The following is a 21,810-nucleotide window of genomic DNA, read 5'->3' on the forward strand; positions in this document are numbered from 1 at the left end:
TGCATTTGCATCCTGTGTAAGGGGACTTGTAGGAGAGAGATCTGCCCTGTGTCATGAGACAGTCTCCAGCCGAACATGCCCAAACATATTCTCTATTAAACCAGGCTAGCCTGAAATCTGCAGATCTAGGAACTTTGCATTGTGGCAGGGGTTAAATCCATCAACCAGCTGCACACCGAAGGCCTGATTTTCAGTAGGGCGGAACACCTACAGCTCCCCCTGATTTCAGCTGGCACAATGGGGGCCGAGCACCCTGAAAACAGAAGATTAGATGGATGCTTTAGCATGTACCTACATTTCTGATTCAAAAGAGACCACAAAATAGATGTTAAATGCTGCTGGCCTCAGTTGCAGCTGCACTGCTGCAAGCCACCAATGCAGACAGTGCGCGGGTGTAAAAACTAAATTGCACCAGTGAGTTTACCCTGCATTTACACAAGGGGTTTGCAGTGATGCAGCTACACCGTGGCTGATGACCCCAGTGTGGACAAGCCCTGAGATGAGGGGAAGCCAAAACTCATGATTCAGGATATAAACTGATCACTGCAGAGATCAGGAAGGAATCTTTCTCCTGCCGTCTTCCTTCCTCCCCAATATGCAACATTAGGCAACTGGTTAGGAGCATGGCCCCAGATATTCCAAAGGTATTTAAGAGCCTAATTTCCATTTATTGTAATGGGAGTTAGGTGCCTACATACCCTTGAGAATCTGGGTAGTTGCTTTCTGGCTTTGCTCTGAAGCAGCAGATATGGTAGCCACTGCTAAAAGTAGGGGACTGAACTAAATGGACCGGTGGTCTGCTCTTGTATGGAAATCCTATTACAGGAATCAATTTTCAACCCCCCCTCCCCCCAGCCAAACCAGTGAAGCCCCAGGGAGGTCAGTGGGCAGCACTACTGTTGTTAAGAGCAAAGTCTGGCCTGAAGTTCTTACCAGTGAACTATAAAGACGGTAGATCTGAAATCACAAATGAGAGGTAACCTGCCATCGGGGACAGGGTTAACAAACCCAATGGCCGGATTTGCCAAAGAGGTGACATCAGCGGAGCCAGGGTTTGTCGGGCAGCTCACCTGTAATCTTGTGGATTGGAACAGCCTGTGGTACAGATACACTGGCTGGCCTAGGGAGCTGGCAATGGGATCGGGACCCTCCCTTCTAGGGCAGCGGCTGGTCCGCTGCCCGATGGCACCTGACCCGACCGGTCCAGGTGCTTCTCCCGCGCCCATGGGTGCAGAACTCTGGGCGGGGCGGACCGCGGGGGTTAATTCCGCCCCCAGCGGAGCAGGTCGCCACATCGCCAGCGCGCGTGGCCGCCAGGCTCCCTCCAGCCCAGGGCTAAGGGGCTGAGCCCGGCCCAGGGCAGCGCGGAGGGTGAGCTCAGCTGTGCTGGGCAGGTGGGGAGGGCCGGGGGCGGAGCTCCGCCCGCTATATCAGGCGAGCAGACGGGCGCAGCGCCCAGAGCCGCTGCTGGAGGTTTGGAGAGACGCAGCAGCAGAGTCTGGGCTGTGCTAGGAGGCGGTAACTGGACGCGAGGTGAGAGGGGCTGCGGCTGGGGCATCGGGGGTGTCTTTGCCCACGTGCCCTTTGGGGCGGGTCTGTGCATCACCTCCCCTCCCCTCCCCCGCCGGGTATCTGTCCCCGAGTCTCTTCGCCCCCGATCAGTGCCGCCCCCCCTCGATGGGGAGCCCCATTCCGGGCCGATGAGAAAGGAGGCGACTTCACTGCTCCGTGGCCCCCAGGTACCGGGGGTCCCACCCCGCTTCTCGACACCTGCGCGGGTTCAGCCCCTTAGCTAAAGGGGCGTTGGAGGGGCCCCACTCCGGGTTGCCCTAGGCTAAGCCCAGCCAACCAGAGAGAGCCCAACCGGGAGCCGCCTGCTGCTGCTGCCCCGCACCTACCGGGGTCACCGGGGGGCTTCCTAAGAAGCGAGGCTGAGCAGAGACCCCGCTTCCCCCGTGGGCAGAGGCTCCCGGTCTCTCCCTCCCGGCTGCCGGTGAGGATTTCTTCCTCCTCCATCCCAAGCTGCTCTGGCTCTATCGGTTTCGCTTGCTGGGGAGCCGGCCCCTCCCGCGCCCCACTGATCTGTGGGCTGGTCCCTCTGCTAGTCGCTCACGGAGGATGCGAAGATCCCCGGAGCGGTGCCCTTAACGCGCCGTTGGGCTGGGAACTGGGGCAGTCTCTGTACTAGAAGGGCTGGGATTCCCAATGCCCCTACAGGGCTAGAATTGGGGGCGCCCCTTGCTGGGGACCCCCGGCCACTAGCCCGGCCAGGCCGATCTGGGAGCGAGCACACGCGAGCTGTCATTTGGGTTTACACGTCTCCTTCCGTAGCGCAGCGAGGCGAAGCCTAGGGGAAGGGGCGAGTGTGGCGCATGTTGGATTAGACCCTCGGGGCATATGGCCACTGATGACGGCGGCAGAGACAACCGATCTCCCCAGCCCCCAGAGCTCGCCCAGCCCAGCCTGGAGCCCGCCGGGGCTGCCCGGTGGGGAGCCGTTTCGCTTTCGGGGCGCGGGGGGCATCGCGGCCAGAGGGGGCTGTGGAAGCCGCGGGCCCGGGGGCAGGGCTGGCTGCCGCGGGTGTCAGGAGCGGGCGGGCGGGCGATTGGACGCGGTGCTGTGGCGTGTGACACTCAAATGCATGACGTCACGGGTAGGAACGCCCGGCCCGGCCGGGGGAGTGAGCGTTCGCCGGGCCCGGCAGCGGGGGGCGCTGCGGAGTCGGCTGCCCGGGCTGGCCAATGGAGCGGGGCGCTGCCTGGGCATGTCTGGGCGGCCGGCGGTTACTAATAGTCACACGCTCGCCGTGATGTAAGAGACCTGCTCTATTGCACGGGCTCGCGAGTCATTTCCAAGCGCACGTCGGGCTGGGACTTCCCTGAAGCTTTGGTCTAAACACGTCCAGGAAGAGCCATGTACCAACCCACCGGGCAGGGAGCGCGCTGGGCAAAGCCACTCCCAGCCCGGCTGGGTGGCTGCGTTAGCACCGCCCTGATCGGGGACTGTCGCGCTCCGCTGGAACTCCGTGTCCCCGGGCACTTCCTAGGAACAGAAGGATCAGGCTGATAAGAGCTGCGAGTCTCTGCTGGCCACTGGCTGCTGCAAACTGCACAGCCCGACGGGACAGCAGCGGAAGCGGCCCAGCTAGCTGTAGGGATGGCCAAGTTGTCCTCTGCGCAGCCATCCAGTTTGCATCTGCTTGAGTTGGTTTTGAACAGTTGGACAGCACTTTCATGGATGAAGTGCTCGTTCCTCTGTGCAGCTTGTGCCATCACTAGCAAGGATCCCCAGGGGTCTGACAGCAACTTAAAAAAACCCTTGCAGCAGGGTCCAGGCCCTGTAACAGGATGAAAGGTGCAAATGCTGTTTGTGGATTGAGGGCCTGTGTCTAACGGGATATTTCACAATATTATTCATCACCTGCTGTACTCATCGGCCGCTTGGCTGGTCCTAGATGATGTAATCCCAGCCGCCCCTAGACATGTCACTCTGCCTGTCCCAGGATGTGTCATTCTGGCGGGCTGGCTCCGGCTGCTCCTTAGGTTTCACTCTGATTGCAAATAATCCCTCAATCTACAAGAAATGGAAACCCCAGGAGGCTACTATAGCGAGGGGTGGGAAGATGTTTATTCCTGGGTGACAAACACCCCCTGGTGGACAAAGTGGTACACTGTTAATAAACTGAACAATTGCGTGTCTGGTGTAAAAAATCTGACTCTGGCATCCCAGTTATTGCTTAACGTGGCTATTCAGGTAAAGCTACTTTCATTTATTGTAATCTAGGTTAAGATGGTTGACAGGAGCCATAGAGCTCACAAGTAAGGAAAGTGAAGCCTGCAAATGACCCAAAATAGTTCCACTTCCTACCTCTCCAGACATGCTTTGCCTAGAAACTGCAATATTAATGAGACCGAGCCCCAGATTGTTCCAGAGATTGGCAATAAATGGGCTGCAGACAGATGGACTTTAAAACTTGTCCCCTTGCTGCTGCTCTTTTTGCCCCTAGAATTTCCTTTCCCAGCTTGGGTGTATGGGAAGAAAGGGGCTGCATTGAGCCCAAAAATCCTGCTGTCAAGTTCACTTGCTTCCAGGATCCCCTCTCTGCTGTCTGTCTTGAAGCAAAAATCCTGATGTGGCTGAAGATGTGGATGTTTAGCTTGAACATAGTATGATCTTCAAATGATCCCCAAAACCTGGCTGTAATTAAACCTCCCCCTATACTCCTTGTGGTAGGCCAGTCTCTCATGTCACTCTGGGACACGTAAGGCAGAGCAGGTGACTTGTGCAGGTCACACAGCAAGCTCCCTGCACTCTGAGTGCAATTGACTTGATCACTGCACTCAACTTAATTTCCTATTGAGATCCTGTCACCTGTAAGAAACTGGCTTAGGGAAACAATGACCCCTGTTTTTTAGAGGGTTCAGGATGAGCAGAGCCAGTGACAAGTTGCCTTTTGCTTACCTGAAGCGCTTGCCAAGAGCTGCATAGTTGGATCAGCACTGCCCTGGCACCCACTGGTGACCACAAACATTGCCCTGTATCAGCTGCTTGTTCAAGTCTGCAGGGTTCTGTAGCAGAATTTAATGTGACTTACAAGAAAGCTTTATTGTATGAAAGGAAATGAAAATGACTTCAATGGTTCTTCAGGTCATCAAACGGACTATTCTGGAAATTAAAAGTAAAGACCAGCCATGTGTCCTCACTCAGTGGCTTCCAACACACACAATCAGGAGCGGAGGATGAAGCATTAGTCTTAATGTGAGGTTCTGCAGTTTTGTGGCACGCTGATCCTGTGAGGTGCTGAATAGTTGCAGGCTTGTCTGCTGTAGCACTTCAGTGTAGACACTACCTATGCTGATGGGAGAGGCTCTTCCTGAGAGGCCATAGGTAGGTTGACAAAAGAATTCTCCTGTTGACCTAACACTGACTATATGGGGACTTAAGTCTGTTTAACTATGCTGCTCAGGGGTGTGGATTTTTCACATCCTTGACTGATGCAGTTAAACCAACCTCACTTTCTACTGTAGACCAGGCCTTAGGCTCCAGTTTAAGTCAGTGGTAGGTGTTGAGACTGCTCCTATCTCTCAGGAGTGGGCATTCTAATGGGTGTGGGTGTTTGCTTTCATATGCAGCAGCAAGTTGAAACTTGTTACCTGCCAGGGCTTGTTTGGACATGCTGGAACTTGACTGACTCATGATGATGTCATTCCATTGAACTGTTTACAAGGGTGTGAACTGTCAGGCGATATGAAGGTTGAGTTCTATTTTTAATCTCTCAGCCTCTTCCTCTCTGGGTGAAAAGGCAAGAACAGGACAAGCTGGATCAATAGAATATTATAGGCACTGAGGCTATTAAAGGTTAAGGTTCAAGACATACAAGCTAAATGTGGCCTTTAGCCGCCGTGGTGCCTAAATGTCTCCCAGACTAATAGCATAAAGGCTAAATTGTTGCTGCCAAAGGATTGTGTGCGGGCAGAGTTGAGCAAACAGTTCACTGCTAATTAAAGTGGTGAAAATAACTTTTTTTTTTCTCTTGCATTACCGGAATCAAATTCATTTTGGGTTGAATGAAACACTTTGTTCAACCCACAACATTGTTGCATTTTTGTTGGTTTATAACAGTAAAGTAAACTTCAAACTCAATGTTTAGATTTTCATAATCCCTTTTTTTCCAAACCATTTAGCAAAATTGTCAAATTCCTGAATTGTTTTGGTTGATGCAAATCTGCATTATTTTTTTTTTCTGGCACAAAGCTTTGTCTAAAATTTTGCCCAGTTCAACTGCTAATAGCTTATTTGGCTCTAGCTTTCTGCTCATGGGCCTGTCGTAACTGCCCTCTGTCCATTGTGGGCTGGATGTTTTGTGCTGAGCTGCCTCTGTTGCCACTGCAGTCGGTAGAAGCTGCAGGTGCTCTGCATATCTGACCATCAGGCTCTATGGGAATAAATTCATGGTCTCAAATTTAGATGAAATGCTTTTAAAATATCACCCTGCCCTTTTAAACAAGCTTCCTTACATAATTACAAGCTGCAAAGGGATTCCTTTATAACCTTGCATGCCCACATCAGGGGGAGGGTGGGAGGTTAGAACCCTTTTGGGGTTTTTGTTGGCAGTTGGCAACTTTCTTTACCACTTAAGTGCATCTCCTGTTTACAGACCAAGTGTGGCTCCTCTTTGCCTCCATCTATAAAGCAGGATCTTATTAGTGGCTACCCAACAGTTTTACCAATAAGGGATTACCAAAATGGACAAGCTTGGAATTTGTTCTTTCTATGCAGCTTGTTCAAAGCATAGTTCCTTGCACCTTGCCACTATGTTCTGGTACTTGGATTTAAGAAATTCACCTAATATTCCTTGTTGGCTTTGGCAGCTGCTTTCACATGAATCTGTCGCATGCAAACTTGAATTCAGATCCAATTCTGATTTTTAAATATCCTCCAAGTTGAGATCTAGTATTGTTGTAGCAATGTCCGTCCCAGGGTATTAGAGATAGAAGGTGAGTGAGGTAATATCTCTTATTGGACCATGGGGCTGACTGCAGGGTTTGAACCTAGAACTTTGAGTTCTAGATGGATCAGCCCTTACCACTTGAGCTCAAGGATTAAGTCCTATAGCTGGGAAGCCATAGCAGATTCAACCCACATGTAAACCAGACACAAGAGGGAGACAAGTGCATGCTCCTTTCATGGATTACATTGGCATGCACATAGCCAATGATTGCTCAGCGCTGCATGCCGGGGTGGTCCCAGGAGATGCCTGAACCCCATAGACCTCTGTGATCATTTACTAATTCACTCAGTAGCCTAACTATTGATCACTTGCACTGCAGCTCAGTAACCATATGTTGCTCACTTTCTTTCCAGCTGGAAACATGCCTCTTTCACAGAGTAACATGCGGCAGGCCCCCTGCAACAGGAAGCTCTGCCGAAACCTCTTTGGCCCGGTGGATCATGAGCAGCTCCAGAATGACTTGCAGGATTTGATGAGGAGACATCTGGAAGAAGCTCAGTGCAGGTGGAATTTTGACTTTGAGACGGAAACACCGCTGGAGGGCAAGTTCAAGTGGGAGAGAGTCCTCTATCCTGACGTGTCTCCTGCTTGCCTGCCTTCTCCAGACCCGAGCCACTCCAAAGGTAATGGTGGGGAGAAGAACCAGAGCTCTCCAGCACTTAATATTTCTACAAAGGATCTTAACATGGCCCTCTCAAGTGAAACAGTACAGGCGGGCTTGGAGTCCCGCAAGGCCAGCTCCCCACGGCACCTGAAACGAAAGCAGACCAGCATAAAAGGTAAGTACAAATGCTCGTCCTGCCCCTAGTTCACAAGTACCCCAATAGCTACCAGAGCAAGAGACAGAATGTCAGTGGCAGCTTGACCAGTCCAGTCATATCTCTGGGGTGGCATAGGGCACCTGTCACTGCAGGCATTGGTGCTTATTGTCAGTTCACCTGTTCACACTGCAGCATTGCCTGGAGGCTCCAGCTGAGCTCAGGATCTCACTGCAGTAGGCGTAAAGAAAGCAGCTAGTGTCGTAAGAGGCAATCTCTACCCTGGAGAGTTTACAGTGTGGGGGAGGCCAGTATTCTCTGCTTGCTGTACAGCTGGGGAAAGGAATCTCAAATGACATCACACAGGGTGGCTGGCAGAGCTGGGAATCCAAATCAGATTTCCCAGATCTCAGGTCAATAAATCACAAGACTGGAGCAGATAATAAAAATGAAACCAGCATCTCACTGCCATTCAACCAGATAGCCAAAGGGAACTTGATAAAACCCTGCACAGATGGGCCTTTTCTCACTATCAGCCAGGCAATCTGAAGCATGACTCTGGATTACTCTTGCCAAAACAGATGTTTATTGCTCAAAGCTCCTCCAGCCAGTTTATTGGAAGGGCTCATTCACACTCTCACTTGAGAGCAAGCTCAGTAGTCTCCTTTTTTTTTCTCCCTCCAGATTTCTACAGTTCGAAGCGGAGAATTGTCCCTTGCAAGCCAAATCCGTGATGCTACAGCACAAGTTGTTCTGCTTCTGTATGCTGCTTGGCTGGGGCACGGTCATCAGGATGTGTCTTCAACTACTAACCCTACTGGCCCTCTGCAGCCCTCTAGGAAGACCGTTTTTATTGAAGTCTGTGGAAGGGTTGTCTTAGGGGCTGAATAAAGTCAGTGTCGGGACTTAGCGGCAGGAAGAGTTACAAGCCTCCCTCTGCATTGTACTGTATAAGCTGCCTACTGGCTCTGTCTATTATGAAGTGATGTAGGGTTTAGTGTCATATTTATGAATAGGGCTAGGTGTCTAAGGACCCACTTGTGTGCAATGTGTATTGTAAAGGCTTTATTTAAAATAGATGTGGAATATTTGATTACCTCCTTTCATAGGCCTTGAAGAAGAGGGAATGATCAATGCTGAAAATTGAGCCTTCAGCATAGGCCAGTGTGCCCCTCAACAAAGAGGGGTAGGAATGAGAGGGCTAAGTCTCAACCCCCTAACCAGCTACACCCTTGCCCTCAGGACCACAGGGTAAAAGGGGTAGGTGGAGGAGAGGTGGGCCTAGACCCTAAGCTGCTGTAAAGTGTTGTACTTCCACTGAAGTCAAGTGTAAAAGAGCATAGCTCCCCAGCTGAGGCTCCAGCCCATGGCAACTCATCCTCATGGCCATGGGATGCTTATGTACATGGTCTTCTAAAGCCTTGCTCCTGGGCAGCATCAACACTCCATCTGCCTGGGCAGGAGTAAGCTGTGACTGCAGCGGGCCTGCATTGATAGAGTATCTGTCTCAAGCTGGGGCTCTGCTTCCTGAAAAGGAATGCTGAGGGTGGAGGTGGGAAAGGAGATGCGTATTGCCCATAAAACAAGCATCCCTGACTGCAGGGCCTACCTGAACAAGCAGGGAGTGGATGCTTAGCTGGGTAACCAGATGACACAGCCAGCTTTCTCCCTGGCTAGCTCAGATCAAGTTCTGCTTGGCATTTAAACTTTGCCCTCTGCTTGCTGACTTGAGGAAAGGAATAATTTGTAGCTCCATCTCTTGGGTGGTGGTTCTGCATTATAGGGAGGCTGGTAGTAGGAGTTGGGGAGGGGGGATTCTGACAGGTTAGACATCTCCTCTGCTAATACGAGCCAGTCCAATTCACTACTTGTAAAGCTGCTTGATACACCCTTGAGTGGAAACAGACTACTGATGCCACCTGGTTGTGCCCAGGCCCAATTGCTGTACTGGCTAACTTCAGCACTAGCCTCAGGGCAGAACTTGTCTTATAAGACTCACCTTTAGTTCACCCTGCTCTTGTCATAATACACCACTAGCTCCTGCCACTAGGCTATTCCAGGGCATACTCTGTGGGGGAATCCATCTACACAGCAAGTGGTAGATTTTGTGATTTTCTACAGTACAGTTGTAGTACCACTCTGTACAGCAGGGCTAATTCCCTTCCCACTTCCTCCTCCAGCAGGAGGGTTAGCTGCTTGTCTCCCTCATTATGTGGTGGTTCATGTCATGGCTTCAGCAGTTCTAGCTCTGCAGTTAGACTCACTGCATGTGGTCCTCATGTGTTAGAGGCCAAGTCCTCGTGGCTCCTGCTGCTGGTTTTCATGGCTGCATTGTCTGTACACAAAGGCTGCAGTCTCACTGTGCGAGATGGTCTCAAGAAACATCAGAAATTCTCAGGCACTTTCTCTGTGATGGGTTCATCCCCTCTGCTCATGGAGTTGGACTTCTAAACCTGGACAGAACAGATCCCTTCACACCCCCCTTCCTTGCTGCACTTTGCGTTCAGGGTAACGCTGGCAAACTTTCAGCACTAATACTTGTATCAATAAATAAGATGCTGCTGCATTTATTGGAAAAAAATCTAGTTTAAAAATGTAACTTTATTATGAATAAACACATTGTGTATAAATGAGGCTGGCTTGTCACCTGTCTTCTCTTTGCCTGCTCTGAAGAGCGGGAGTAACTTCAGAACCAAGTATGCTATTAATGCATCGTGTCACTATCTGCATGAAGGATGGTTCAGGTGTGAGCCTGGACTCAGGAGATCTGGGTTCAGTTCCTGGCTTTGCTATGTATGTGTGATTTGGGCAGGCCACTTGGTCTCTGTGGGCCCCAGGCCCCCATCTGAACAATGGGGATAATAGCACCGCTCTGCCTCATGGGCATTGAGGATAAACACATTAAGCCACTCAGATACCAAGGCCTGGTCTGCACTAGAGGGTTAGATCAATGCAAGGCAGCTTATGTTGACCTAACTATGGAAGTATGTGTGATGGGATCCCTGGGGTGCAGCCTGGGACTATGGGACCACTGTTCCCCCTGAACTCTCTCCAGATTGGACTGTCTCTCTTAGTGCCTTGCTAGTGACAAGCAACAAAACCCCTCCAGGCACTGTGATCACTCAGCACAACCACATGTGGAGACCCAACACTCAGCTAGATTGCATGGATGCTCCGAGTCACTCATGAATCACACAGGGAAAGGCACCAGCCAAATCCCCCTTGCACAGTATCTCAGGAATATACCATCTTGTATTGCTCAAGATGAGCAGTGCAAATTTATTAACTGGTTCACCACTTCATCAGTGGAAAGCGGACATACACCAGCCTTTGTAAAACCTGAGCATATTTACCATTCACTTCAGGCAAACTCAAAGATAGTAAAAAAAAAAAAATGAATAAAAAAGATTGATTTTAAGTGATAGGTAAAAAGTCAGAGTTAATTACCAAAATAAAATGTAAGCATGTCATCTAAACTCTCAACCCTATTAGACTGGGCACCATATAGATTAAGCCGTTTTTTCTCACCCCACTGGATATTGCAGTTTATAGTACACAGATTTCACTCTTGAAATCTGGGTCAGTCCCCTCAGTTGGAGTCTTCAGAGTGTCCTTGTTGCTTGCAGCATAGGTAGGTGAAGGAGATAAGGCCAAGCCTGGGCCCCCTGTATTCAGTTTATCTCCTCAGTCCATGTGCTTGTAGAACACAAGTCCAGGCATGTCTGGTGGGCATTGCTGAGTCTCCAGGCAAGGTTGAGCAATTCCTCTGGTGTAGCCTCATGCAGGTGAGTCACTGAATTGTAGCTCCCTTGCTGGACAACGGCTGTTGATGGGTTGTTTGACAGTCTGCCTGGTCATTGGTTACTTTCCTTGCTGATGCCTCGGGGGAGCTAATATCTGGCTGAATCTCCAACTTACAGTATGTTTCAGTGACAACCATACAAAATTCTCATAACTTCATATGCATTAATGTTATACATATATGGATAGAGAAATGACTTTCAGCAGATTATAAGCTTTCCCCTGATACCTTACAAGGCATGCTTTAAATGCAAGATCACAATCCTACATAAATTAGGAATATGGGGGTTACAGGGTGCTCCCCCAAGGTACAGAATGTCACAGAGTCTACACTTAAATGTCACTCCTGCTGATGTAACTGCTCCACTACACTGATAACTCCAGCTCCGTGAGAGGTGTAGAGTCAAGGCCAGTGCAGTTATGTTGATGTAATGTTACTGCGTTGCCTATGTTGACTTTTACTGGATTTCAAGAGCCATCCCACAATCCCCCACTCAAGACAGTACAATAAATACAAGCGCTCCGGGGGAGGATGTGCACAGCCAACACACACAAATGATGTCATTCTTATGGTGGTTGTTTACCGATGTAAGTTGGTTCAACTTAATTTTGTGGTGTAGACATGGGCTGAGGTAGTGTAGGGCCACATAAGTATGAGATATGCTTTGCAGCATGGTCTTGGCTGCCTAGCAAATGCTGCAGTCAGGCTGAGGTCACTGAAGGCTCTGAGACTGGACTCCCTCAATCACAAACAATTTACAGACCTTATTCAGTGCTCCTTAGCATGACTGAGTCTGAAAACAACACTCCTCCTTCCTTTAGAACTAATCTACCAAACCCTGGTATCCTACTCTACAACACCACTCCTTTCCATCAGAGCGCCAGTGAAGAGCATGCGTCACAAACTTGGCTGCTATAAATCAGCCTGACTCATTCACAGCGCTGGAGCTGTGTGGACTTACACCAGCAGAGGATCTGGGCCCATCAATCATTTCTGTCACCCACTCAGCTCCTGTCCTTGCTGCTACAAAACAATGGAGCTTTATCACTTCCTTGCGGGAGGGATAGTTTAGTGGATTGAGCATTAGCCTGCTAAACCCAGGATTGTGAGTTCAATGCTTGAGGGGGCCATTTAGGGATGAGGGGCAAAAATCTTTCTGGGGATTGGTCCTGCTTCAAGCAGGGGGTTGGATTAGATGACCTCCTGCAGTCCCTTCCATCTCTGATATTCTATGATTAAGACACCTCATTAGCTAGCTTTGCCTTTCTTAATTCACACCCCTGTACACCAGGCTAAATCATTCTTCCCTCGCCTGTGTTAACACCCTTCAAATAGTTGCAGAGCATTGTCATGCTGTTCCTCAGCCAAACTCTACAAATTTAGCCCCTTTAATCTTTCCTCCTACATCAATCTGTCCAACCCTTCCAGTGATTGTCACTGCTTCCCTGCAGGTTGTCAGCAGGAAAAGATACTGAGCACATAAACAGATCAGTAGATAAATATCCCCTGAGATCTAAACCCCTCTCAGAATGAGCCAGGCCCATTTCCTCAGCTGCTCTTCCCCATCACACAGGATCCGCATGGAGGTTAGACCACTTTCAGCGAGGTGGAGCAGGAGATAGATTTAAGCAGGATCTTCATCATGCTCTTGAGGCACTTGGCTACAACGTATGCTTGGAAACCACTCATCTGTTGCAGAAGAGCCACAGCAAGTACTATGTGACTGTTGTCACAATTCACTTCCTCTCATACAGGTGTCCCATTTCCTGATAACCACAAGTGCCACGCGGCCTGCCCAACTTAATTGATAGGATTCTCTCACAAATCCTGCAGCCTTCTGTAAATCCTGCTGAAGGAAGCAGCTGCACTCTCTAGCATTTATAACACTGCAAATCAGACAGCAAGGAGCAGGACTACATCACAATCCTCCTATTGTGTGCTGCCATCACACTAACATTCCACCCCCAACACTTCCGTGACCTCTCTCCAAATGGCCCAAAGAGCCCCATAGCTGCAACAGCTGTCCAGATTTTGAACTATCTGCAACTTATTAAGAACAATGCACAAGCAAACAAAGCTGCTTGCCAAGTAGGTTCTACAGCTGGAGGTAGGCCCTGGGAGGTGGAGAACATGGCACTCGCTCTATCTCTAACATTAAACCACTTCACCGGTAAGTGCACAAATTTGGCTTTGATCTCCTAAGCGGGGAGGAATATAGGATCTGTTGGATGTTTCCATTTATGTGCAAAGGTCCTAGGGACATTTACGCTCAGCATCCCCATAAAGCACCCATAGGCAGGACAGTGCAAAGCTCACGTTCCAGTTAGCTCAACTTTGGAGAGCAAGAATCAGTGCTCAGTATGAATATCTCTGATCTAAGAGTCATAACATGCACTCGACATTTCACTTCAGTTCTGGGCCATGAATAAAAGAGAAAGTTACTCACCTTGCAGTAACTGAGGTTCTTCGAGATGTGTCCCCCTGTGGGTGCTCCACTCTAGGTGGCGGTGCGTCCTGGTGCTGTTGATTGGAGATTTTCGGTAGCAGTGTCTGGTTGGGGCGCACGCACTCAGTTGGTATCTCCCGCCTTGTTGGAATCTTCCTGAGTGCGTGCGCCCCACACCCTCCTCAGTTCCTTCTCTACTGTTGAGAATCCTACTAGTACTCCAAAGTAGAGGGGAGGAGGGTGGGGAGTGGAGCACCCACAGGGACACACATCTCGAAGAACCTCAGTTACTGCAAGGTGAGTAACTTTCTCTTCTTCTTTCGAGTGCTGTCCCTGTGGGTGCTCCACTCTAGGTGATTGTATAGGAGTACCCACTATGGTTGGTGGCACTTTGAAGATGCGGCAGTGAGTACCGTAGATAGTACTGTACGGCCTACTATGGTGTCAGCCGTGGTGTCTTGCGTGAGAGCATAGTGTTTTGCAAATGTGTGTTCAGATGACCATGTAGCCACTTTGCAGATGTCAGGAATGGGAACGTTGTGTAGGAAGGAAACGGATGTTGGCATGGCTCGAGTGGAATGAGTTCTAATGCTTTCGGGCAGTTGAAGATTTTTCGCACGGTAACAGGATCTGATACAGTCAGAGATCCACTTGGATAGGTGTTGTTTAGAGATAGCCATGCCTTTCGATCTTTCGGCAATGGAAACAAAGAGTCATGGAGACTTGTGAAATGGTTCAGTCCTCTCTAAATAAAAGGCGATTGCTCGCCTGATGTTGAGAGTATGCAGGGTTGCCTCTTGTGGAGTCTTGTGAGGTTTGGAATAGAAAGTAGGTAAATATATAGGTTAGTTGAGGTGGAAGGTTGATACCACCTTAGGAAGAAATTTAGGATGTGGTCTCAAAGTGACTTTGTCTTTGGAGAAGATTGTGTAGGGAGGATGGGCCATCAGGGCGCTCATTTCACCAACTCTCCTTGCCGATGTTATGGCAACTAAGAAAGCCACTTTCATGGACCTATGGAGATGAGAGGAGGTAGCCAAGGGCTCAAATGGAGGTTTCATGAGAGCATGAAGAACGAGGTTAAGATTCCATGCAGCCGCTGTAGGGTGAATTTCAGGGTAGAGATTTTGCAGGCCTGTGAGAAAGTGTTTTATGGTGGGGTGGGTAAAGAGTGAGTGCCCATCTAATAGGTCATGGAAGGTGGTAAGCGCCGCCAGGTGCACTTTGATGGAGCTGAGCGAAAGTCCGTCCAGTTTTAGTTTCAGGAGGTAGTTTAGAATGTTAGGGAGGGTCACGTTATTGGGTGCTAAGTGATTATGTGAGCACCAGAGAGCAACACACTTCCACTTCTGCAGGTAGGTTTACGAGTGGAGTCTTTCCTACTGTGCAGGAGGACATATTGGACTTGCTCGGAACAGGCTAGTTCATGGGTTTGGAACCATGAAGGAACCAAGCTGTGAGGTGGAGCTTTTGGAGCTGGGGGTGAAGAACTCATCCGTTGTCCTGGTAAAGGAGGTCTAGCCTGTTGGGGAGAGTCCGTGGGTGACGGGAGGACATGTGGAGTAGGTAGGGATACCACGTCTGTCTTGGCCAAGCCGGGGCAATAAGGATGACCTGGGCCTTGTCATCCGCAATCTTCCGAAGAACCCTGTGTAACAGAGGGATTGGTGGGAAGGTGTACAGGAGGTAGTTGTTCCATGGGCTGAGGAATGCATCTCCTAGGGATGCATTCCCGAGTCCCGCTCTGGAGCAAAACCAGGGGCATTTTCGGTTTTGGGTCGTAGCAAAGAGATCTATTGACGGGGTGCCCCAGAGGGAGAAGAGTTGTTGGAGTATTGCGGGATGCAGTTCCCATTCATGTTCTGTCGAGAAGTGCCTGCTGAGTGTGTCAGCAGTAGTGTTGTGGCAGCCTGGTAGGTAGGAAGCGTAGATTTGTATTCGATATCGTGTGCACCAATTCCATAGTTGAATGGCTTCCATGCAAAGGGAATGTGATCGGGCTCCCCCTTGTCTGTTTATGTAGTACATACATGCTATGTTGTCTGTTAAGACCCGCAGATATTTGTTCTTTATGAGGGGAAGAAAGTGAAGGCTTGCTCTCCTCACTGCTCTGAGCTCTAAGAGATTTATGTGTAGATGCGTCTCTGATGCAGACCACCGGCCTTGTGCCCTGTGTCCCCCTAGATGTGCTCCTCAACCGATTAGGGAAGCATCCGTGGTGAGCATGAGCGTTGGGGATCATTGCCAGAAGGAAACCCCTGTGCAGAGGTTTTCTGGACTTGTCCACCACTGTAGGGAAGCTATAACATTGGGAGGAGGAATTAGCAGCATCCCTAAGGTGTGTCTGTTGGGTTTGAAACTGGGTTTGAACCACGAAGGTGGTGGCTGCCATGTGGCCGAGGAGCTGTAGACAGATTCTTGCTTGTGTCCTGGGATGAATAGAGAGCGTGCGTATGAGCTGCATGATAGCGAGGAATCTGTTGTATGGGAGCGAGGCCCTGCTCTGGGTTGAGTTGAGATGAGCTCCGATGAACTCGATCTGTTCCGTGGGTATCAGGGTGGATTTTTGGAAGTTTATTTGGAGGCCTAGGCTGTGAAAGAGGGAAATGGCGAAACGCGTAGCTTGAAGTGTCTCGCCATAGGAGTTGCCCTTGATGAGGCAATCGTCCAGGTAGGGGAACAGTGTGACCCCGTGTTTGTGGAGGTGAGCCACAACCATGGCTAGAGTCTTGGAAAAAACTCTTGGTGCTGTGGAGAGTCCAAAAGGAAGAACTCTGTATTGAAAATGGTCGTGACCGATTATGAATCGTAGGAAGCATCTGTGAGCTGGATGAATTGATATATGAAACTAAGCATCCTGTAGGTCGAGGGCTGTGAACCAGTCCCCTTGATCCAATGCAGGTATTATTGTGCCCAGTGTGACCATCTTGAATCTTTGTAGTCTCACGAATTTGTTCAGTCGGCGTAGGTCTAGTATAGGCCTCCATCCTCCGGTCTTTTTCTGCGTTAGAAAGTAATGGGAGTAGAAACCTGTCCCTTGATGTTGCGTCGGCACAGGTTCCACTGCGCCTAGTTGCAGAAGATGTGCCACTTCTGTGCGAAGTAATTGCTTGTGAGAAGGGTCCCTGAAGAGGGACAGGGAAGGGGGAAGGGTAGGATATAAAAGGGATCGAGTAACCGGCCTGAACTATTTTGAGGACCCAGCAGTCCTGTGTAATCCGCTGCCAAGCATGTTGGAAATTCTGGAGGCGGTGGCCAAATGGGCAAGTAAGCGGTGGAATCAAGGGGTGGTCGTGCAGGCCCTTGACCAACGTTTCAAAACTGTTGTTTATTGCCCGATGGATGGAAGGTGGTGGCTTGATTTTGATTTTGTCTGCGCTTGGAGGGTCTAGTATGATTCCTAGTTGTGGTCTGGGTTGAGGACGATAGTACTGATGTGTGCGTGGTCTTTGGTAGGGTTGGTATCGTTGTCTCCAGGGAAGGGATGGGTGAATGCCCAGGGTGCGCAGTGTCGCTCTAGAATCTTTCATGGTGTGGAGGAGTTCATCAGTTTTTCTGGAGAAAAGTTTGTCCTTATCAAAGGGGAGATCCTCCACTTTGGTCTGGAGTTCTTTAGGAATGCCGGATGCGGAGAGCCATGAGGATCTACGCATAACCACAGCAGTTGCAGTGGTACAGGCTGCTGTGTCCGTCGTGTCTAAAGATGCCTGTAGGGCCGTTCTGGAAATCAGTTGGCCCTCAGTCAGGATTGATTTGAAGTCTGCTCTTCTATCCTCTGGAATGTAGGAGGCAAATTCAAAAAGTTTATTGTAATTATCAAAATCATAACTGGCGAGGACAGCAGAATAGTTTGCAATTCTGAATTGTAGTGTAGAGGACGTATAAACCTTGCGGCCCAGGACGTCAAAGCGTCTAAGGTCCTTGTCTTGCGGGGTGGGTCAATATTGTGACTGTTTCATCCTCTGTGCAACTGCATCCATGACAAGAGAGTTCGGTGGTGGATGAGAAAATAGGAAGTCTGCGTCCCTTGCAGGGACATAGTATTTACGTTCAGCCTTCTTGCAAGTTGGCACTAAGGAGGCTGGGGTTTACCAGAGAGTGTCAGCTGGCTCCACGAGTGCTTCGTTTACAGGGAGCGCAATTTTTGAGGGCGCAGACGGTTGAAGGATTCTGAGGAGTTTGTGTTGCGTCTCCTGAACCTCTTCTAAGGGGATATCTTGACTGAGTGCCACCCTCCTAAAAAGTTCTTGAAATTGTTTGCAGTCGTCCACGGCCTGTGGAGGTGAAGGAAGGAGGGCTTCATCCAAGGCTAGTAGAGAGTTAGGGGTCGGTGAGTCAGGATATGGTATGTAGCTCCCAGTCTCAGGAGGGGGTTCAGGCACCCTAGAAGTGGACGGAGCAGGAGATTGAGGCACGGAAGGAGGATGATTGGTAGGAGGATGTTGCCACGGGTACCACTGAGGCCAAGGCATAGGGTAGGAGAACCCAGGTGCCGCCCACTGGGGGCAAAGTACGGAAACTGAGGTTGTTGACCTTGAGCCATCACCTGAGGTGGTAGAGGCGCCTGTGGAGGAGAAGCAGGAGGGGAGAACTCCGCTTGCTGCTGTAAATCAAGTTCCCCGTCAGTGAAAGCCAGTTCAGGTGGAGAGAGTGGCGGTTCAAGAAATGAGTCCTGTGTGTCTAGGAGCGGAGAGTGAGGCTCAGGTGGCACTGAAAGGTCACTTTGGGTGAGAAACTGTTGCTCCTGCTCCCTGGGCTGAGCTGAGCCTGCTCTCTGCTCTAGCTCATTAGTAGGATAAAGTGAGAATGAGAGTGTTGCTGCAGACTGCTTAGAGGTGCCCTGCAGGGGGTCTGCTGCTGGTATGCGGGTAGAAGACAGGCTCGGTGCTGACGTTCTTCTCGGTGCCGAGGAGGAGCGCGCTGTCGGCACCGCGGCCGTTGTCGGTGCTGAGGAGGAGGGCGGTGCCGGCGCTGTGGCCGTTTGCGGTGCCGAGGAGCAGTGAGGTGTCCGCGCTGCGGCCATTTGCGGTGCCGAGGGGACTGGATCCACAAGGACCTTCCCGGGGCGGGAGGTCGAGTCCCTGCCTCTGTGCTCTGTCAGAGCCATGGCTGAGGCATTAGAGCAGGCTGAGGCACCTGTCTTTGGTGCTGTCAGCACAGAGGGTAGGGATCTCGCGGAAGACCCCCTACCCTTGTTAGAGTCTCTTCTGTGAGACTGTTGTGCTTCTTGCCTCTGCTCCAGGGAGGGTGAAGCAACGCTCCCCACCGGTTCCGATCTGGCTGGGGAGCGTGAGGGAGCGGGTTTAGCCTTTCCCGTCTCCGACAGCGGCTGTAAGGATTTTTCCATCATAATGATCTTGAGGCGCAGATCCCTGTCACGACGAGCTCTTGATTTGAGGCTCGCGCAATGGAGGCACTTCGCGGGGATGTGGGTGTCCCCGAGGCACTTCACACAATGTGAGTGCCCATCTGACCGTGGCATGGAGTCCTGACAGGAGATGCATCTTTTGAATCCTGAAGCTCCTGGCATTATGAATTAGAGATGGCTGAGGAGAGTGTCTCAACGGGAGACAAGCCTGAGGGGCATTTTTTTTTTAAACTAAGTAACTAACTATGTAACTATACTAAAGGAAGGGAAACAACTGGGAAGTAATTAATAATTATTTCTATGTTCTTTGTTACTGTTTCCTATAGAGACCAGGGAAGAGAAGGCAGCACTGCCCCGAGTCCCGTCTTCAGCCGAGGACGGTAGTGAAGGAACTGAGGAGGGTGTGGGGCGCACGCACTCAGGAAGATTCCAACGAGGCGGGAGATACCAACTGAGTGCGTGCTACCGAAAATCAGGCACTGCTACCGAAAATCTCCGATCAACAGCGCCGGGACGCACCGTCACCTAGAGTGGAGCACCCACAGGGACAGCACTCGAAGAAGAAGAATATTTAGCTCTTATCTTTTCATCTCCAACGTACTTTACACACATAATCTAAGTCAGTGGCTCTCAGCCTTTCCAGACAACTGTACTCCTTTCAGGAGGCTGATTTGACTTGTGTACCCCAAGTTTCACCTCACTTAACTACACCTCTACCCCACTATAACGCGGTCGTGGGGAGCCAAAAATCTCTACCGCGTTATAGCTGATACCCCGTTATATCGGGGTAGGGGCAGCAGGGCGGTGATTTAAAGAGCTCTGGGCTCCAGCTGCTGCAGGGAGCCCAAGGCCCTTTAAATCGCCACAGCCCCAGGGTAGGGGCGGCAGGGCTCCAGCAGTGATTTAAAGGGCCCGGGGCTCCCCGCAGCAGCCAGAGCCCCAGGCCCTTTAAATCGCCGGCAAGCCCCACTGCTGCAGCCCCGGGGTAGGGGCGGCAGGGCTCCAGCAGTGATTTGAAGGGCCCGGGGTTCCCCGCAGCAGCCGGAGCCCCGGACCCTTTAAAGCACTGCCGGAGCCCCGCTGCTACCGCGCTATACGCCGGAGCCCCGCTGCTACCGCGCTATACGCGAACTCTAGTGGGGTAGAGGTGTACTTGCTTATAAAATCAGACATAAAAATACAAAAGTGTCACAGCCACCAGTACTAAAAAATTGCTGACTTTCTCATTTTTACCATATAATTATAAAATAAATCAACTGGAATATAAATAATGTATTTACATTTCAGCGTATAGTATATTGAGCAGTTTAAACAAGTCGTATGAAATCTTAGTTTGTACTGACTTCACTAGCGCTTGTAGCCTGTTGTAAAACTAGGCAAATATCTAGATGAGTTGATGTACCCCCTGGAAAACCTCTGCGCACCCTCAGGAGTATACATACCCTGTGTTGAGAACCACTGATCTAAGTCTTGAAACTTCTCTGCACTAGATCAGGGAAACTGAAGCAAAAGACACACTGACCGGTCGAATTCCACTGTCCCAAAGAACAGCCCAAAAGGTGAAAACTAAATTAGATTTTTTAAAATTCAGGTTAATAATGGCAGGTGAGGAATTTCAAAAGAACCTAAGGCAGTTAGTCGCTCCAGACTCAAAGGGTGCCTACCTCCCTTGTCAAGTATCAGAGGGGTAGCTATGTCAGTCTGGATCTGTAAAAAGCAGCAAAGAGTCCTGTGGCATCATAGACTAACAGACGTATTGGAGCATAAGCTTTTGTGGGTGAATACCCACTTCGTCAGATGCATGTGGTGGAAATTTCCAGAGGCAGGTATAAATATGCAGGCCAGAATCAGTTTGGAGATAATGAGGTCAGTTCAATCAGGGAGGATGAGGCCCTCTTCTAGCAGTTGAGGTGTGAAAACCAAGAGAGGAGAAACTGCTTTTGTAGTTGGCTAGCCATTCACAGTCTTTGTTTAATCCTGAGCTGATGGTGTCAAATTTGCAAATTAACTGAAGTTCAGCAGTTTCTCTTTGGAGTCTAGTCCTGAAGTTTTTTTGCTGCAGGATGGCTACATTTAAATCTGCTATTGTGTGTCCAGGGAGATTGAAGTGTTCTCCTACAGGTTTTTGTATATTGCCATTCCTAATATCTGACTTGTGTCCATTTATCCTTTTATGTAGGGATTATTCAGTTTGGCCAATGTACATAGCAGAGGGGCATTGCTGGCACATGATGGCGTATATTACATTGGTGGAGGTGAATGAACCGGTGATATGGCTGATCTGGTTAGTTCCTGTGATGGTGTCGCTGGTGTAGATATGTGGGCAGAGTTGGCATCAAGGTTTGTTGCATGGATTGGTTCCTGAGTTAGAGTTACTATGGTGCAGTGTGTGGTTGTTGGTGAGAATATGCTTAAGGTTGACGAGTTGTCTGTGAGCGAGGACTGGCCTGCCTCCCAAGGCCTGTGAAAGCGAGGGGTCGTTGTCCAGGATGGGTTATAGATCACTGATGATGCATTGGAGAGGTTTTAGCTGAGGACTGTAGGTGATGGACAGAGGAATTCTATTGGTTTCTTTCTTGGGCGTGTCTTGCAGCAGGAGGCTTCTGGGTATACGTCTGGCTCTGTTGATTTGTTTCCTTATTTCCTCGTGCGGGTATTGTAGTTTTGAGACTGCTCGGTGAAGATCTTGTACGTGTTGGGCTCTGTATGAGGGGTTGGAGCAAATGCGGTTATACCTCAGCGCTTGGCTGTGGTCGATGGATTGTGTGGTGTGTCCAGGATGGAAGATGGAGGCATGAAGGTAGGCATAGTGGGTGGTGCGTTTTCGGTATAGGGTGGTGTTAATGTGACCGTCACTTATTCATACCGTGGTGTCTAGGAAGTGGATCTCCCATGTAGATTGGTCCAGGCTGAGGTTGATGGTGT

General features: G+C 50.0%; 2 protein-coding genes across 5 annotated transcripts in view; both read left to right on the top strand.

The window, feature by feature from the left end:
* The first annotated feature begins 1,386 nt into the window (after positions 1-1,386).
* On the top strand, positions 1,387-9,903 carry CDKN1A (cyclin dependent kinase inhibitor 1A). 2 transcript variants are annotated; one of them, XM_045015255.1, is made up of 3 exons: positions 1,387-1,533; positions 6,865-7,290; positions 7,954-9,903. In XM_045015255.1, exons 2-3 carry the CDS (start codon positions 6,873-6,875, stop codon positions 8,001-8,003), a joined length of 468 nt encoding a protein of 155 aa, XP_044871190.1. In that variant the 5' UTR covers positions 1,387-1,533; positions 6,865-6,872; the 3' UTR covers positions 8,004-9,903. The 2 variants fall into 2 exon arrangements, with proteins under 2 accessions (XP_044871190.1, XP_044871189.1); XM_045015254.1 differs by lacking the exon at positions 1,387-1,533 and having other exon boundaries at positions 6,828-7,290.
* Positions 9,904-13,069: 3,166 nt separating this feature from the next.
* RAB44 (RAB44, member RAS oncogene family) overlaps positions 13,070-21,810 on the top strand; it is a 42,852-nt gene continuing 34,111 nt past the window's right edge. For 2 of the 3 annotated variants that reach the window (XM_045012730.1, XR_006578709.1), the window contains exon 1: positions 19,408-19,504. The gene's annotated coding sequence lies outside the window, so the exon portion shown is untranslated. Of the gene's footprint in view, positions 13,179-19,407; positions 19,505-20,375; positions 20,445-21,810 lie in introns of those variants that run through there. The other variant, XM_045012731.1, reaches the window with a different exon arrangement.

This window comes from Mauremys mutica, chromosome 4, assembly GCF_020497125.1.
Source record: "Mauremys mutica isolate MM-2020 ecotype Southern chromosome 4, ASM2049712v1, whole genome shotgun sequence".
In the NCBI taxonomy this organism is placed as follows: domain Eukaryota; kingdom Metazoa; phylum Chordata; order Testudines; family Geoemydidae; genus Mauremys; species Mauremys mutica.

Coding starts and splice junctions, on each gene's coding strand:
- CDKN1A (XM_045015254.1), top strand. CDS start 6,843: ATGTTGCTCACTTTCTTTCCAGCTGGAAACATGCCTCTTTCACAGAGT. Junction 7,291..7,953: donor AAAGCAGACCAGCATAAAAG/GTAAGTACAAAT, acceptor TTCTCCCTCCAG/ATTTCTACAGTTCGAAGCGG.